The 18,103-nt window shown below is 45.2% G+C and overlaps 1 protein-coding gene across 1 annotated transcript in view; it reads left to right on the top strand.

Moving 5' to 3' along the window:
• The window catches only part of SGIP1 (SH3GL interacting endocytic adaptor 1), a 1,317,316-nt gene that overhangs the window by 296,653 nt on the left and 1,002,560 nt on the right, over window positions 1-18,103 (top strand). Inside the window, exon 5 of the mRNA XM_078668946.1 lies at window positions 11,383-11,440. Coding sequence (XP_078525072.1) covers window positions 11,383-11,440 — 58 coding nt within the window. The remainder of the gene's footprint in view (window positions 1-11,382; window positions 11,441-18,103) is intronic.

The raw sequence follows: 18,103 nt of genomic DNA, 5'->3' as shown, positions 1-18,103 counted from the left end.
GGAGTCATGTGCTGGAAATGGGCAATAAAGGAGAAAACTTAGGGATTGATGCATCCAGTTACAAATATACAAAATCCAATGCTTTGCCCAAAAGAGCAAAACTGGAGGCTTAATAAAGGTACAACTATTGCTAGATGTGCCCAAAGTTTAATATCTTACACAGGCCACAGTAATTAGTATGCTTTGGGCACAACACTTCCAGTGCATGAGGACAAGGTATCTGGAAATCAACAGGGGTCTCATTATTTGGGAAATGGAGGAGAATTCATTTCCCTCTTAGCAGAATTTGTGAAAGATCTTGGCAGGAAAGAGGGGGCAAATTCAGCTATCATGGGATGTTGCTATATTGATGAAGCCAGACTACTACCCAATTTAGGGACGTATTTATTTATTTATTTATTTTCGGTATTTATAGAGCGCAACACTCATCCCGGGGGATATCAAGGCGCTTATACCAAAACTGAAACTCCTACGGACTGATATTAATGCGAGCATTAGAATTTAGGAAAAAGGTAAGTCTTTAGTTGTTTTCGAAAGAGGAGGTAATTAGTGGTAAACCTTAGGTCAGGGGGAAGCTCATTTCATTTTTTTGCTGCCAGGTGGGAGAGCGAGCGACCACCAGCCCTTACTCTATATATGCGTTTAGTTCTAGCGAGGGCAGACTGGAGTGAACGTAAGTTCCTTGTAGGGACGTAGAATTCGATCTTCCCCTAGAGGATGATAGGACCTGTCTTATGGAGGGCCCTATGGGCGTGGCCAAGCAGCTTGAAGACCGCCCTCTGGCGCATCGGCAGCCAGTGCAGTTTCTTCAGGCAATCCAAGGCAGATTCAAGCTTGCCTTTATTGCAGATGAGTTTAGCCGCCGAATTCTGCAGTACTTGTAGATGTGTGAACAGATGCTCGTTCATACCCACAAATAACGCATTACCGTAGTCCAGGCGACTTACCAGCAAGGCCTGTGTGACGCAACGTCTGCAATCCAAGGGGATCCAGGGGAATAATCTGGCGAGAAGTTTCAGGATGGCAAAACCTTTACCGCAAAGGACTCGCACATGATCCTTCATGGACAGCGCGGCATCCATAATGACACCCAGGTTCCTTGCGTGTTGATTCAGGATGGGGGCCATACCTAACGAGGGTGGCCACCACGTGGCATCCCACACACGTTTGGCGCCGCCGTACAGAAGGATCTCGGATTTTCCGGCGTTCAGCTTCAGGCAGTGCGAGTGCATCCACTGGGCCATTTCCGAGAGACAGTTGTGCAATTTGGATTTAATAATATCCGTTTTTTCGTCCAAGGCCACCATCAGTTGCGTGTCATCCGCGTAGGAGCAGATGCCAATGCCCCACTTCCTTCCAATATCAGCAAGAGATGACATATAGACATTGAAAAGGGTGGGGCTTAATGAAGCTCCCTGGGGGACTCCGCAACTGATGGGGCTGGATTTAGAATGGAATTGTCCCATGTGTACTGCCTGGGTCCGGTTGCTCAAAAAAGAGTGCAGCCAGCTTAGTGCAGTGGATTGGACTCCCTTGCTATGAAGGATGTCCAACAGACAGTTATGGGAGACCGTATTGAACGCTGTTGACAGGTCAAGCAGTATCAGTGCCACCGCCCCACCTTGGTCGGTGGATGATCTGATACTGTCCGACACTGCCAGCAGCGTAGCCTCCGTACTGTTATTAACTCTGAAGCCCGTCTGAGAAGGATCTAAGAGAAGATTTGTTTCCAGATATCTGGTCAGCTGTCCATTGACCAGCTTCTCCAAAACCTTGGAAAGGTAGGGGAGCTGGGAGATGGGGCGATAGTTTTCAGGGTTAAAAATGTCTGATCCAGCTTTTTTTAGAAGGGGGATCACGGACGCGTGCTTTCAAGTATCCAGAAAGGTTGCGGTTCTTAGAGAACTTTAGTCCTAGGACCCTCAGGAGTAAAATGGAATTCATTTCCCATTCAGGAGTGTGCCAGGAGGCACGTTTTCAGTATGGTGGAGGAAAGGGGTGTACTCCAAAGACCTCTCAGCAATCCCCCTATGTAGCACGTACTGGAGGGTTACAGGAGGGTTATTTAGCCCCCCCAAGGACCCTCTGGAGCCAGGGGAGCTTCATCCCCCTACCAGCAGCACACCAGGAGGTGGGTTTGCAGAGTGGTGGAGAAATGAGGCAGGGCCTTGGCGAGTTGCTGGGCTTTTAAAAAAAATGATATCTTTTTTTTTTTAGGGAAGGGGGCTGCGTAGCCCCCCATCCCTGGGCCTAATTCGGCCCCGGAGACCCCATCCCCCAGGGCCAGTCCTTTATGAAATGGGGAGGGGGGACGTACTTCCCCAGGGCCCTGCCTGTAAATAAAATAAAAAGTTGGATTAGGTCTCCTTGAGGCAACCCTCTCCTCTTGAATTTTTGCAGTAGTTTGTTTTCGTCACACACTCCCCTTAGATTTATTTGCGGTTAGCTGAATGGAGGTGTTCACGTACTTTTGTCTCACCCTTTTCTTGATTTTCTTTAGCCCTCATAACTTCTCCTGTTAATAGAGGACAGTACTGGACTCTACCGTCTTGTACTCTTTCCTCCTCTTCAGAGGATCTGAGACATCCAGACAATGAGTCCAACCTTTCAGGAAGGGATGCATGTTCCAGCCCTGATGATCTAGCATCTGCTTAGGTATACTGGCTTTATGTATTATTATGGTCATGCACTTGTTACCACATGAGCTGTTCAGTGGTACCTCCTCAGGCAGTGATTCGGGCATGGGGGAGATCTGATGGACACCATTGTGGTCTCCTGAAATGCAGCAGATCTGGTCGGGTAGGTAATGGAGCAGAATCCTCTTTGACGGATGTCCTTCGGTCCCCCTCTAGCCATGCCCATGGTTGTGATGGAGGCCTCGACTCTCATCTAAGGAGCCATCTGGAAGACCTGGACAGTCTGGGACCTCTAGTCTCCAGAAGAACAGGTGCTTCATATCAACCTCCTTGAGCAGCCGGTAATTCAGCTGGTGCTAGAGGCATTTCCCCCCTGTCACAGCCGATCCTTTCAGATTTTGATGAACAATGCAAAGGTTGTGTGCTATGTAAACAAGCAAAATGGAGTAGGGTCTCAACTCCTTTTTTCAGGAGGCGTTGAAGCTGTGGTCTTGGGCACACCATCAAGGGATCTGGTTAACAGCAGTCACCTGGTGGGGGGTCTCTGAATGTCAGAGCCGATAGACTGAGTGGTGTTATGTGGCCAATCACAAGTGGTGCCTTTTTCGGGAAGTACTTCTGGACATGTGAGGCACTCCTCAGGTGGACTTGTTCACCTTCTCAGAAAATTCTCAGTGTCGGCAGTTCTGCACCCGACCTGTATCTGTTGACGGAGCCTTTGGGGACGTGTTTCAGTTGAGGTGGAACTTTCTGCTTCACTGCATGTTTCCCATGATAACCTTAATGTTCGAGGCATATGAGCTGCAGATTACACACCTGGTGTTGGGCTCGGATGTTTGCACTTTGTTATTGTCCTGGAAAAGTCTTTGGAAGTCACGAGATAGGGGACTCCTCCTGTGGACCATAGTGCGCATGGGCATCGGCTCCATCTTCAGATTGTTTTTTTACGCCATCTGGTTCGGATGTACTTGTGGTGCTCCAGTTCGGAACAGTTACCGATTTGAGTTCGATGCGCAATCCTTCACCCTTTCAGCGGCATTGTTTAGATCGCGATCCCACTGGACCCGCATCTCAACAAATAAGTCCTCGATTCCAGCCTTCGTGCCTACTTGGGCATCGGTATCTGGCTCATGGAAAGGACTCCTTTCAAGAAGTGTCCTCAATGTGGGTCGAAGTTTCCCCACACCGATCTGCATAAGGTGTGCAACCTCTGCCTTTCACCGGAGCACGAGGCTAGAGACTGTGAAGCTTGTGCCTCTTTCCTCTCCAAGAAGACTATTCGAGGTCGTCGAGCTCGAAGGAAAATGGCTCGATCCTTGACTCCAATCCCCGATGACATCTTTCAGGAGGGCGTCGACGTACCGGAAGAGGAGAGCGTCGAACAAATCCCCGGCAGCGAATCCTAAGCAGAGGAATTTGACATTGAAGAAATAACTCCGGCGCAGCCGGTCGTAAGTAAGATAGTCGACCCCGACCCCCTCCGTAAAACACCAAAAAAGACTTCGGTCACACCTTCACCTTTGGGCCCAGGTGCACACAGACTGCTACCCATGCCCCGCCCTTGGGCTCGGCAAAGAAGCTGATTAAGCCTTCAGGCAGCTTGGGCTCCAACCAGCCTGCTGTCTACACCGAAAAAGAAACCACCTTCAGCCTCCTTGCCGATCGCTGCTTCCACATCCAAGCATTCTTCACCGAAATCCACCGGCACCGAACCATCCAAACATTCGGTACCAAAAGCTGCAGGCACCAAACACTCGACTCCGAATAAACACCTGGAGCCAAGTAAACAGCCAATCCCCAAGACTTCGGATCCACGTCATCCGGAGCCGAAAAAAACTCTTGGTTCCAAAAATAACAACCAGCTCCAAAACAAACCACAGAGCCGGTAAAACATCACAAAAATGTTCCGGAACCAGTGCCTCATGAGTCTAGCGACCCTAAGAAGTTGGTGCCTAAAGAATTGCCTACGCCTCAGGAACTTTTTACCCATGATCCTAAACAAAAGACTGGTCAAAGACCCCAAAACTGGGAAACTCACCCTCAGATCAAAGTGGCCTTTGAATGACCCTGCACTAGCCCCACCACCTAAAAAGGACAATGCTACATCTCCTCTCAGGGTCCCTTCTCCACCTCCTCCTCCACCACCTCCTTCACCTTCTCCTCCACCTTCTCCCCCACCTTCTCCCCCTCCTCCACCACCACATTCTCCTACACCATCTCCACCAGGGAATGATGCCGACTCTTCTGATGAAGGAGACAGACCATATGAAGAACCAATAGGGGTCATAGTCCACCATCGTCCCCTGACCCCTGGGACGTTCTTAATATTCCACAGGATATACACCCTACTAGGCTTTCCCCTCCAGAGGACACAACAGGCTTTAACCAGTTACTTCACAGGACTGCTCAGTACCATGGTGTTACCTTACACACAGACCCTGTAGAAGAGGATTTCCTTATGGACACTTTTGACACCTCACAAAGGTCCACTTCCATTTTACCAATGCTAAAAGGGGTAATTAAGCATGCACCAGAAGTATTCAAAGATCCTGTGCGGGCTAGAGTTATTAACCCCCAGGATCGACAAAAAGTATAAAGCTGCACCTGGAGACCCTGCCTATATTAAAGGCCCTATCCTATTAGACTTACTTGTAGTGTCTAATGCCAGAAAAAGAGCAAACTCCCAAACATCAGGTGATGCTCCACCCCCTGATAAGGAATCCAAGCTCCTAGACGCCTCGGGCAAAAGAACAGCATCACAAGCAGCTAATATTTGGCGGATCTCCAATACTCAAACTTTTTTGGCCAGGTACGATAGGGCACATCATGACGAACTAGAAACCCTATTACAACACCTACCAGATAAATAAAAAGACAGGGCCAATGACCTCATACAGAAGGGTAAACTAATTACTAACACCTCCATTTGTTGAGCTCTGGATGTAGCTGATATCGCCCTCTAGAGCAGTAAATACAAGTGTACTGTTGCGTAGGCATGAGTGGCTAAGCATCTCAAGATTCAAACCAGAAGTCTAAAATTCTATTTTAAATCCGTCTTTTAATCAAGAGTATTTATTTGTCCCTAATGTGGATTCTTCATTAGAGAAAATAAAGAAAGATACAGACACAGCAAAATCTATGGGAGCCTTGCAATCGCAAGCTCCCAGACGTTCATTTTGTCGCTCATTTTACAGAGGCACATCCAGAGGATACTCCTCTGATAACCCTACCACTTCTTACAAAGCTCTCACCCAGTCTACCTTTACCAAAGAGGTGGTTACAGAGGCAATAACAATAAGTGAAGAGGCAAAATCAATAACACCAGGTCTGCCTCCACCCCTACCCAATGACTTTCCTCCACCCCCCCCCCCCCCGCAACATTCCAATCCTGTCGGGGGCAGAATACAACAGTTCCTTCCTGTCTGGAACAACATCACCTCACAGGTGGATGAGACAAATCGTTCAATCAGGCTCCTGTCTCGAACTCGGCCGCCCCCCACCTCCCCCCCCGCCCAAACATACCACGCAGGCAGTGTCAAATGTCAGTGGATCATTTATCCCTGCTCAAACAAGAGGTCATCTCCCTTCTACAAAAACATGCAATAGAACCAGTACCACTGCATCAACAAAACACCGGGCTATACTCCCTGTACTTCCTCATTCCAAAAAAGAACGGCTCTCTAAGACCCATCCTAGACCTCGGAACCCTAAACCTATGCATACAATTGGACCACTTTCACGTGGTCACGCTTCAACAGGTCCTTCCTCTACTGGCACAAGGCGATTTCCTTGCTCCTCTAGATCTCAAGGACTCCTACTTTCATATCCCCATTCACACCTCTCACAGAAAGTATCTCAGGTTTTAGTGGACGGTCCGCATTACCAGTTCAAGGTACTCCCATTCGGAGTCACCACAGCACCCAGAGTTTTCACCAAGTGTCTAGCAGTAGTTGCAGCTCATCAAAGAAGGCAACACGTTCATGTGTACCCCTACCTAGACGACTGGCTCATAAAAGTCAACTCGTACAACCAGTGTGTACAACACACTGACGCTACAATCCAACTACTTCACAACTTGGGGTTTACCATAAACCATCCAAAGTCTCACCTGCAACAGTCCCACATACAGCAATACCCAGGGGCAACATTAAATACCTTAAAGGCACTTGGATATCCAAATCCAGCCAGGATATCAAGCATACAAAGCCTTCTCACAAACTTTCAACCACAACACTCTCTCCCAGCTAGAGTGTTCATGCAACTTACAGGAATGATGGCATCTTGCATTTTCATAGTCCCTCATGCAAGACTCAAAATGGGTCCCCTACAAGAATGTCTAGCACGTCAGTGGACCCAGGCTCAAGGTCAAGTAACAGACCTGGTGTTGGACGGTCACACTCCTTGCTCTCTGCAGTGGTGGAACACCAAAAACCTTTCCAAAGGGCAACCATTCATCGAGCCAGTTCCACAGATAGTGTTAACAGCAGACGCATCGCTCTCCGGCTGGGAAGCTCATCTGTTGCATCATACCATACAAGGCACGCGGACACCCCAACAAAGGTTGCTCCACATCAATCAGCTGGAATAGCTAGCCATATTTCTGGCATTAAAAGCATTCCAGAAACATTCCAACCAAAGCTGTCCTAGTTCGCACTGATAATATGACTGCAGTATACTACATACAAAAACAAGGAGGGACAAACTCTCTCCCACCTAGCACAGAGCATATGGAGATGGGCCATTCCTCAAAACATCTTTCTCCTAGCCCAACACGTTCCAAGTGTCCAAAACTGCATAGCAGACCTGTTGAGTCGTCAAACACAACAGACTCATGAATGGGAACTGCATCAGCAAGTTCTTCAACCATTCTTCCAACTGTGGGGGCACCCAGAGATAGATCTCTTAGCAACCCACGAAAATGCCAAATGCCCAACCTTTGCCGCCAGGTATCCACACCCATTGTCCAAAGGCAATGCAATATGGATGAATTGGTCAGGCAGATTTGCGTACGCTTTTCCGCCTCTCCCACTCATTCCACTAGTGGTGCGCAAGCTACAGAAACACTCACTGACGCTCATCCTTGTTTCTCTAACATGGGCCAGACAGCCGTGGTACACCACATTACTGGAACTTTCCAAAGCTTCCGGAGTTAAATAGGAGAGGCATCGTGATAAGAAGGCCATCCTTTTTAAAATTAGCTGTGTGCAGGGATTTGGTTCCTAGGTGGCATAAGGCTTCCCAATCATTAAGGGAAAAAATACATTGTGTCGCACTGACTATTTTAGCCAGATGGCTCTCTATCAAGGATACTTGACCCTGTTGATGTAACAACCAGTACCAATTCCCTACACCACTGACTTTGACCCCGTAGAGAGCTACCACATGTTTTTTTGGAGCATCAAAAATGCTATTAGTGTTTTTTTTAAAACGAACAACTTGTAAATATTCAAAAAAGGCAGGTTTCCTAAGGCTCTCAGCCCTTGACATTACCTCTTGCCAGGAGATCACCCTGTTTTGAATAATAAAATGGCTTCACTCCCGTAGCCCACAACCTTCCCTATTATTTATATGACTAACTCGAAACTGGAGGCCGAGACTAGTACATTCTCCCAATCTCAAATATTGCAGACCCGAGGAGCCCGTCTTTTTTAAAAAAAAAAAAAGGACTTAAGTCTGAAAGAATAATTCTTTAAGGTCTTGTATCTAGTTTTTTTGGGAAGTTTGGAGGTTTTTAAAAACACTCAAATTCGAGAAGCGATTTTTTTGTGTCATTTTATCAATAAAGGAGCTATCTCTAGTGCATTTAGATCCCATCAAGCCAGCCGCTAGGTCTAAAAATGCGGCCTCGTAATAGGTTCTTAAATGAGGCAGCGCTAAACCCCCCTGTGCAGTAGGTAATTGCACCACAGTCCACTTAACCCTTGATACTTTCTTTCCCCAGACAAATTCTCTAAGCAAAGTTTCCATTTCTTTAAAAAAAGACGAATTTATTTTTATTGGGACATTAAAAAAAAGAAATATAAGCAACAGAAGTATGGACATTTTAATTATTGAAATTCTACCCACCAACCATAAAGGGAGTAAAAACCATTGTTCCAAAAGTCTCTTAATTTTTTCTTTTGTTCTTAAATATTTCTATAGCTGTTGGTATTGGCTAGACACGAATATCCCAAGATATCTAATTGGATCTAATTTTGCGGCTTGTGCCCTCAAGCAAGATGGAAAAAGATTAAATCTGTAACTTCTGTTTTGTTAGAGTTTATTTTATAGCCACCAATTAGCTAGAAATTCCTAAATTCCCTTAATACCATTTCCAGATTATCTTTGTCTGGCATCAAATATAAAATAATATCGTCTGCAAAAAGTTTCAGCTTTGCCATGCCAGAGATAGGGGATTGAATAGCAGCATTAGTTCGTATTTTAATTACCAATGGCTCTATAAAAAAAAGTAAAAAGCAATGGCGAAAGCGGACAGGCTTGTCTTATCCTCCGGTTTATTCTTATTATTCCTGCTAATTTCGAATTTATTGCTACCTGGGCTGAAGCCCCCTGATAGATGTTACGTAGCATGTTAATAACCTGAGAAGGAAAACCAAATTGACCGAGGGCAAAAAACAGAGTTCTCCAATTAACCAAGTCAAATGCTTTCTCAGCATCGACCATTATAATACATGTTGGAATAAGATTGATATTAAAATAGCCCAAGGCTTGTATTAAAGACTTAGTATTGGCCGGCATAGATCTACCTGCTATAAAGCCCATTTGGTCTCCATGAATTGTCTCTTGGGCGGTGAATAAAAAATGCTCCGCCCATACTTTCATTAAAATCTTATAATCAGAGTTCAAGAGACTGAATGCCTATATAAATTAACATCCATAGGATTTTTATCTTTTTCAACAAAGGACACGATTATCTCCTCTTTAAAATGTGCGGGAACCAAACCAACCTTTTTAATATAATTAAATAGTTTTTTCAGAGGTACGGTTAATTCATTTAAAAAAAAATTTCAATTCAATGGGGAAGCCATCCTGCCCACACGCTTTGCTTTACTAGATGCCAAAATCTTGGCGGATTCCACATCAGATCCTAGTTGACTGATCCGGTTATCTGAAAGTTTGGGAACACTTACATTTGTAAAATAATCCTGGAACAGCTCCTCCCCCACCGAATATTCTGTAGAATAGAGCTTGTGGAAATATTACAAAAAGATCTATGGAATCTCGTTGCTATTGACTACTTCTTGACAGGTCTGAGGGTCAAGCACTTTAGATATTATAGATGCTTATTGTTTTTTCTTGTCGAATTAGCCACAAGTTTACCAACTAACTGGCTATCTTCGTAAACCCTTTGTTGGTACATTTGAGAGCTACAGATCTCTTCTAGAACAGAAAAATCCCTCAGAGCCGTTCTGTCTGCTCGAGTTAGTGAGGATAAGGTTTGACAAGTCAGGAGTCATTTGATCTTCTTAAGTTTCTGCTTCTACTCTATGAATTCGTACATTACCCTTGAACAAATTCGAATGGCCAATTTTATGGCACTTATTGCATTGTTTACCTAATGCCAGACAGGCTGGATAATTACTCGTATAGGATCTTGAGGCACATCTAAAAGTAAAACCTGAACCTTTCTTCGGAGGGGGCTTAATATTTCTTAAGTGACAAGGCAATCACAGTGTCAGTATCAAGAAGTGAATTAACATTATGATAAACCAGTTCGGTACCCATTCTTTTGCTTGAAATGATGGATCTTTCAGTTGACTTTGCTAGATCAATGACTTCTGTAAGAGTTGGGTCTCTACAACTTAAATGCCGTTCCTGACTTTTCTTAGAATTTCAACCAAATACCAACTGGTCTCTAAATGCTTATTACTAAAGTGCATCCAGAATTACAATTCGCTTTAGAATGACGAACTGCAGAAACATAGTCCGCCACAGTTTCATCCTGAGTGGGTTTCTGTGGTGACAACTTTCACCGATGTGCTCATGTGGAGGCTCACGTAGAGGGGAACGAGCGTGTGCGGGTGCCAAATTCAGGTCGCAAGCGTGTGCAAATGCACGGCAACGCGGAAAAGAATACATTGAGGACTTCAGGGAAAAATAGGCGATGCCTCGTGAAGCATTCAGGTAAGCAATATGGTATGCTTCGTCATCTGTTCCGCATCTTCTTCAGAGGAGGTTTAGCTTTCTAGCTATATTTAAATGTTGATAGTGGGCTCCTTCTGATCGTCTCTAAAATGAAGTGGTCTCTTCTGAATAAAACTAAGAGAAAACTTCAGGGATTATGAAATAAATCTTTTTTTATTCCAAAGTAAGGAGCCCACGTCCTGCAGGTCTTTCACCAGTGGTTCCCAAACTCAACTGCCAGGGTCCACGTTGGCAACCATGGAGAAGGAATGCAGAACTCTAATCCCATAACAAAAGTACACCACAACACATCTTTTTCTACATAACAACTGACCATTTCATGTAAGTGTGACTGAGCTGAAAGACTGACTAAAGTTCTATCATTACATTGGTCCAACTAAGAGGATCAAATCCAGGAGTACTTAAGTTTCAAATGTACTTGTATTACTTAAAAGTGTGTACTTAATCTTAAAATACCGGCTCGTTTTCCCACAGGATCAATCAAGTTAAGTCCGTAATGAAACAGAACGAAAGCCAAACTTAAAGTGGATTGTGTATAGTAGGTAGGATTCCCAAGAAGTCATGTAGTACTAACAATTTCCTTTGCTTTGTTTTTTTGCAGAACTCGCCAGAAGTAGATGACGAAGGATACAGTATCAGACCAGACGAGGAACCTGGCGATATCCTTTATTTATAGTTTTACATATGTTTCTTAAATTATTCAGGATCAGTTGGTCTTGTATGGTTTGTGTAGTATAGGCACCTACAGATGCACGCTACTGGTGGTGAAATTCCCTTTCTATCGGACGTGTTCAGGCCTTTTATTGCCTCCTATTACAGCATGCTGGGCCATAGTGAAACCCTCAGTTAAATGGGGGCTATCCCTTTTCACATAAGACCAGGTGGCCTCCTCCTGCCCAAAACACTGCGTTCCTCCCCAACTCTGAAAAACAAATACCACACTGTTACATGAATGGGACCTCACTGACTCTTGCTTGACTTGGATATGACGGAGACAAAACATAAAAACAAATCAAAACAAAAACAGGGAAACAGTTTTGGGGAAATTTAGAAAATTTGTCATGGTAATACTAAGTCTTGTTATATCACTGCAACGGTGTGGGATTGTCCTGTATATTGTACCATTTAAAGTCACCTCATTTGCTCAGCAGACTGGGACAATCTTGCTCTTTATTCTCTAGTTCGGGCTCAGATGCGACATCCGCTGGTAGGTCACTCTTTACATTTGTTTGTGTTCCTTTCAGGTCTGGCAGACCTGAAAACCTCATCTAGGCCATCCTGTTCTTGAGATACTGCCTGTTCCACATATTAGTAAGTGTCTTGGAGTGAGCATCTGAACCGGATTTTCAAGGAGTTCGAAATAGGATGTGAGCACTTCCTTCAGCATGCTGTAAGAGTACTGTGGGATCCGCTTCTATGACATTCTTGGACAGCTTGTGCACCTCTTCCCCTTCTGGATAGAGGAGGAGCAGGCGTCTTCTCCCTGCCTCAGTGTTTATTACCGTAAAATATATTCTTCAAGTTGCTCTAATCATGTCTTCTAGCAGGCAGCTCGAGTGCCCTGCAAGAGAGAGAGAGACTTGATAGGTGGGATTGACGTCATAGTGGTGGTGACCAGTGGGTAGGCTGTCAATCAATTGCGCTGGAGATCAGGCACACCGGTTTCAACTCCGTACAATAATGAGGTAATAGTCCCCACAGTGTGTGTGGGCTAATGATTGGCCCAAACAGCAGAGGCAAAGTCTAAACTGTTGGCTGGCGCCAGTACACTAGGGGCCATGTGTTAAGGGCGGTATCTGGTATATCATCTGGCACACTCACTGCGTCATGATTGACTGTCGGGAGTCTGAATGCAGCCCCTGTAAGCTGGAGGACATTGCAGAGGCTAGCACGGGCTCCTGGAGGCAGGGGTGTGGTGCATGTATGCCTGGTGCCAGGTGGGTCCTCATGGAGCTGCGGGAGCCATACTCCTACTCCACCTATTGCCTCTTGCTTGACTGGAAGTGCACTGCAGGTAAGATGGCGATGAGGCTTGGTGCCAGAGGTAGAGCAGGCCTGTATGGACCATGGCCTTGCAGCTGAGGCATAGAGCGGTGGGAACTTGGATGATGGGCGAGGCAAGCAGCTGATTTGGAGCTGTGAGGGTTCACCTAGGCCCCACTCTTCCTCATTGCTGTGTTGGCACATATAGATGCACAACATACTATTGGTGATGAAATTAAATTTCGTGCTCAGGCCCTTTATTGCCTCCTAGTACATCACACTGGGCCATACTGAGATGGTGAAAGGGATGGGAAATGCAGGTATACAGGTCATTCCCGTTAACATAATGCCACCTTGGCTCTCCTGCCCACATTACAGTTTGTTCAGTTTTCAGAGAACATGATGGCATGGAGGCAATGTATGACCGTTTAACTGATCGCCGGTTATGGTGCGAAATCAGAAGAGAAGGATTAACAAGAATTTGCAATGCAGTCGGTCTCGCCTTTGTGACCCTATGTGTATTTAGCTATGCAACACATTAGTCTGGCTGCTGAAACATCTATTGTTCTTTAACATAGAGGGAAAGGAAGCACCAAACTGCGTAACATGGCAGGTATGGGAACACATGGAGAGAAATATTGCCTTTAAGCGGGAAATGGTTTAGTCCAAAGCTCTGTTTTAATATAAAATCAGGGCCTTTGGTGGTCATATCACTGAAAATACAAGATTTGAAAAAAATATTGTCTATGGGTGCTCGTGGAAGACAATTTCTATGGACTGGAATCTAGAGTGCTGAAGTGATTCTGGTATTTTGCTGACCTCTGCTGTTTTCTATCAAGAAAGTTAACCCCATCGCTGCTGCCGACGTTCAGCGGACGTCGCGTGCACTACCTCGTTAGTGCTGCGCACGTCTGTTGAACGTCGCGGCCCCACCCGCGCAATAGAACGTTCTAAAGCGGGATGTTCAGCGCAGGCAAGGGGTTAAATTGAGGCAGTTGCCAGAACATTTTAAAAAGAAAGTCCCTCAGCAGAAAGCAATTCTGGTATTTTTCTGACCTCTACTGGTCATTTTTTATCAAGACAGTTAAGTAGAGGCAGTTTAAACAAGCAGAAAGCAATTCTGGTATTTTACAGACCTCTACTTGTCGTTTTCAATAAAGACAGTTAAATAGAGGCAGTTGAAGAGAAAAAAAAGTCCTTAAGTGGAAGCAGACAAGTCCTAGGGCTGATATCCAGAGCCCACAACGTACATACACATATAAGTATATACTAAAGTGTATACAAGAAGTCTCGAATGCTCGACCTAAAAATTATAACCAAACATGTTGTCAGTAATGTAACTGTGTCTCCACCCTTGGAGTTTGACTATGTCCTCCATAGAGGATTAGTCTGGTCTTTGTGATAATAGATCTCTGCAAAAAAGGAGCTTAGGAAAGAAGCCTGATAAGAGATGTTTGTTAAGCAGTAGGATTCTTGGGTGTGGACCCCCCACTAGAAGAAATACACTTGTTGAAAAGATTATTTTATATGGAGGGTAGGCAGTTTTTTGTGTAGTTTCTAGTGTGGCACAATACTCATTGAAACAAATACATCAATATAATTTTACTGCTCCCCACTTATATGAAATCTAAAGGAATATATTGTTTTACTAGGCAATTAAAAAAATACAGAATTTGAACAGGGTGCATTCAAGAAAATCAACATCGAATTTCTCCCTGCAGGTCACTGATTCCTGCAGCCACGAAAAGTATATCTTTTCAAAGTATGTTATAAATTTGAGCTTCTCTCTTCCATAAGTTAAGAAAATTATTGTCTCTATTAGTTTGTAAGTGACATGGAGCTGTACAATTTGTTTTCACTTGTAGTACATTTTGAGTACATCAGTTTTATCTAACCTATTTAATGTGGATAATGGGCGGCTGATTATAATAGTGCCTGTAAATGGATGAGGTGCCTTTTGTAGATACATTTTTGCAATTGATTATTTAAGGCATGGCTATTCATTCTATGGTAATTATGCAGCATATTCCCTTTTATCATTGGATTAGACTGTTGTAAATATGAATTTCTGTTTGTATAGCACACACTTAGCCAAAAGGAAATGTAGTGCTGTACAGTGTCAAGGGCAAAGATGTAGTCAATGAGTAATTGGAGGGAAAATAGAAAATTGAGGTGGACTGTTACTTTGTTGTGATATTGAGTTTTATAAAGAGGTATGTCTTCAACTCCTTCCTAAATTGGAGCAGAGCTATTTTTGGGGGAGAGGAGGGTGTACATTGGTGGATACTGGGCTGCAGGGGTGTTGTCCTATATTGGGTGCGTACATGGAGAGGGAGTATTGCCTCGTTTTTTCTTTCCCTCACTTCTTAATCTCTACTCATAAGATGTCCTGGCTGTGGGTGTGCCAGGAGCCATCGGAGGGTGTAAGCTTGCCAGCTAGATATTCAGTGGTGACAGCAGTGATCGTTCTGTAGATGATCAAGACCGTTTTGAAGAGGTGCTGGTTGGCAAGGGAAGCCAATGAAGTTCTATCTGGGTGTGGCTGTTACACAGGATATTACTTTGGGTCCTTAATGAGGCCTCCCACGACAGGTTGATGGAACCCTGAGAGATGCTGCATATGATGAGGATCATCTAGGACCTAGAGGTGCCAATGTGAAAGAGATGGTGTCTATTGAGTAGGCAAGAGGAGAACAAGTCAATGATATTGCCAGTGAATCTCGTTCTACACTTCAGGATGTGTATCAGAGTATAATGATCAACAGGGTTTAACAACATCAGGAACCTAAGTACACCTATGTCTACGGTCAGTTAGACCTCTTAGGTGATTTGTAATGTAGCTGTCCCTGTGCTGTAGCATGATATGAAACCGGATTGGTAGTCATGCACTAGATGGTTGGAAATGATGTGATCTCGAAGTTGTAAAGTTATGCTTTGATAGATTTTTTTTCATTGGTCTTGCAAATGAAGGTAGGTGAGTGTCCGGGGCAAAGTTGTAAATTCCATTCAAATTTCGATTTTTGAACATGTAATTTATTGCTATTTGGTTTCTTGTTATTTGACTTTTCTTAAGCCTTAATTGTGCCTCATAATCAGTTGATGTTAAAATACTTTATTTTACCATCCAAATGCTTTCTTTCTGCAGTAGCCTTGAAGCATCCCAATTTATCAGACGAGTGACTATCAATGATTTTGCACGGAAACCATTTTTTACTTCAGTATCCGCCAACAAACCTGTTTCACGCTAGGGGAGAGCCGTGCTGGGACACTATCTGCCACCGCTGGGGAGACTCTAACTCCCATCACCCCCTGCGAGAAGGACTCGCGTTGAAAAGCAACTCCCATCACCCCCTGCGAGAAGGACTGGCACATGGGGGCGTTGCCAGGCCAGAGCCCGGAAGAGGCTGGGCTGGATCCCCCCTCTAACATTTGCTGTAAAAAAAGCTTGAAGATAGTGAAAAAGACAGCCAAAGTATGGGAAGGAAGAAGATAGCCCACCTGTCAGCTGAAGAGGTAACCCGTACAACTTTAGATACCTTTTTAGCAAAAACGTAATTAGCCATAGCAATAGAGATTGCCCGTGTGGAGAGGAGACTATCAACGGGCATAGATGACGATACAAATAGGGACACGACACGTGTGACACTCCACGAGGGTCAGACACAGAGCACACAAATGGCCGGAACCGGCCCTCTCACTTCTACCAGGATTACCACTGCCAATCCTATGCAAGCGGGATCAACCCTTCCTGTTGTAGCACCTATCTATAAAAGAGGGGCCCTTCTAAAACCCATTGCATCAATAACTAATTGACCGAAAAAATGCAAATTGGCTCCAGTAAATCCACCAGTTGGTAACAATGGAGAACCCGCAACCCCAGCCGATTGGCATGCCACAAAAGGTTTTGAATTTGGACTATCTTCTTGCAAAATTTAACGAGCTCTTTTCTTCAATATGCCTACATTTAGAATTTATTGAAAAGGCAACAAAGGAGCAAGCATTTCAGGGACATGTGCCACTTCGAGATGTTGAGGCCAGAAGTTCTATAGGGCTGATGCAACATTACCAGTAGGTGATAACTGCATGGCCAACAGTAGCTCTAACCCCGCACCCCTGGTGAAACCTCACATCATGGCACCTTTAACTCAGGCTCCACCTCTGTTCAATCTTGCCAATTTACCTCTGGCTTCAGCCGCGAGGCAAGTAACAGAGCAAGCGAAGGTCATCCGATCTCATCATGACCCACGGGGACACAGAACAGGGCATCTCGGCCATAAGGATAGGGGCCCTCGCCTTACACAAAGGATGGATGAGGGGTCGAGGCTAGACCTCCCAACTGCTGCATGTCCCTATGTAGTTATTTTGGCAAACACCTCTGTTTTAGAATGAGATCAATTAGAAACCACCACCCAACTAATTCACAAAGCTCGACACTGGATTTATAAAACAACCAATGATCGGTCAGAGGGACACTTCAAAATGTTAATGGCACGCAGAGTTTCCTGGCTGGGCAAACAAGCCAAATCTATTATGGGGGACTGTGTGGTTTTAACTTATAAGTCTCCAGCCATGGCAGAAAAATTACTGTTCGAGGCATGTGGGCTGCTAAATTCATATCTTAGCATTAGATCGCCGCCTAGTGTTGGGCTCGGATGATTGCACATTGTTGTCCTGGAAGAGTCTTCGAAGTATCCTGAGATAGGTGGCTCCTCCCCTGGACTACAGTGCGCATGGGCATCGGCTCCATCCCCAGATTGTTTTTTTCCGCCATTGGGTTCGGATGTGGTCTCGACGTCTTACTGTCGGAACCAAGTAAATCTATCTTTTACCGGCCAAAAGGCCTCGATTTTCTTGCGTCGGTATTGTCTGCGCTCGGTCTCGAGTCTTCCGTCTCTTGGAGCCGGAATAAGCGGAGTTTTCTTCGCTTTCTAAACTTTGAGGCCTTCTCATCGCGACACGACTGCAAGCCTTTACGGACATGGAGCGGAGCCCGTTTAAATACTGCCCGCTCTGTGGGTCCAAGTACCCACACATCGATCTACACCCCGTGTGTAACAAGTGCCTTTCACCGGACCACGACGACGGCAAGTGCAAGGCCTGTGCACAGTTCCGCTCCAAGAAAACTCTCAAGCTTCGGCGCGCGGTGCGCTTGGAAGCTAAGCAAGCGGCCCCAGATCCGGAGAACATCTTCGGCGACCAGGAAGAAGAGGTCCAGGGTCACCATCTACAAATCTCCCCATCACAGACGGAGGTCGAGGCGGATCCGGGAGACGACGACGGAGTCGCGGGTCAGGTCCTCGAATACGTCGAAGAGGTAGGAGACGACGATGAAATTTATG

Source organism: Lissotriton helveticus, chromosome 1_2, assembly GCF_964261635.1.
Source record: "Lissotriton helveticus chromosome 1_2, aLisHel1.1, whole genome shotgun sequence".
Taxonomy (NCBI): Eukaryota; Metazoa; Chordata; class Amphibia; order Caudata; family Salamandridae; genus Lissotriton; species Lissotriton helveticus.
This window is presented reverse-complemented; position numbering and strand designations above follow the sequence as displayed.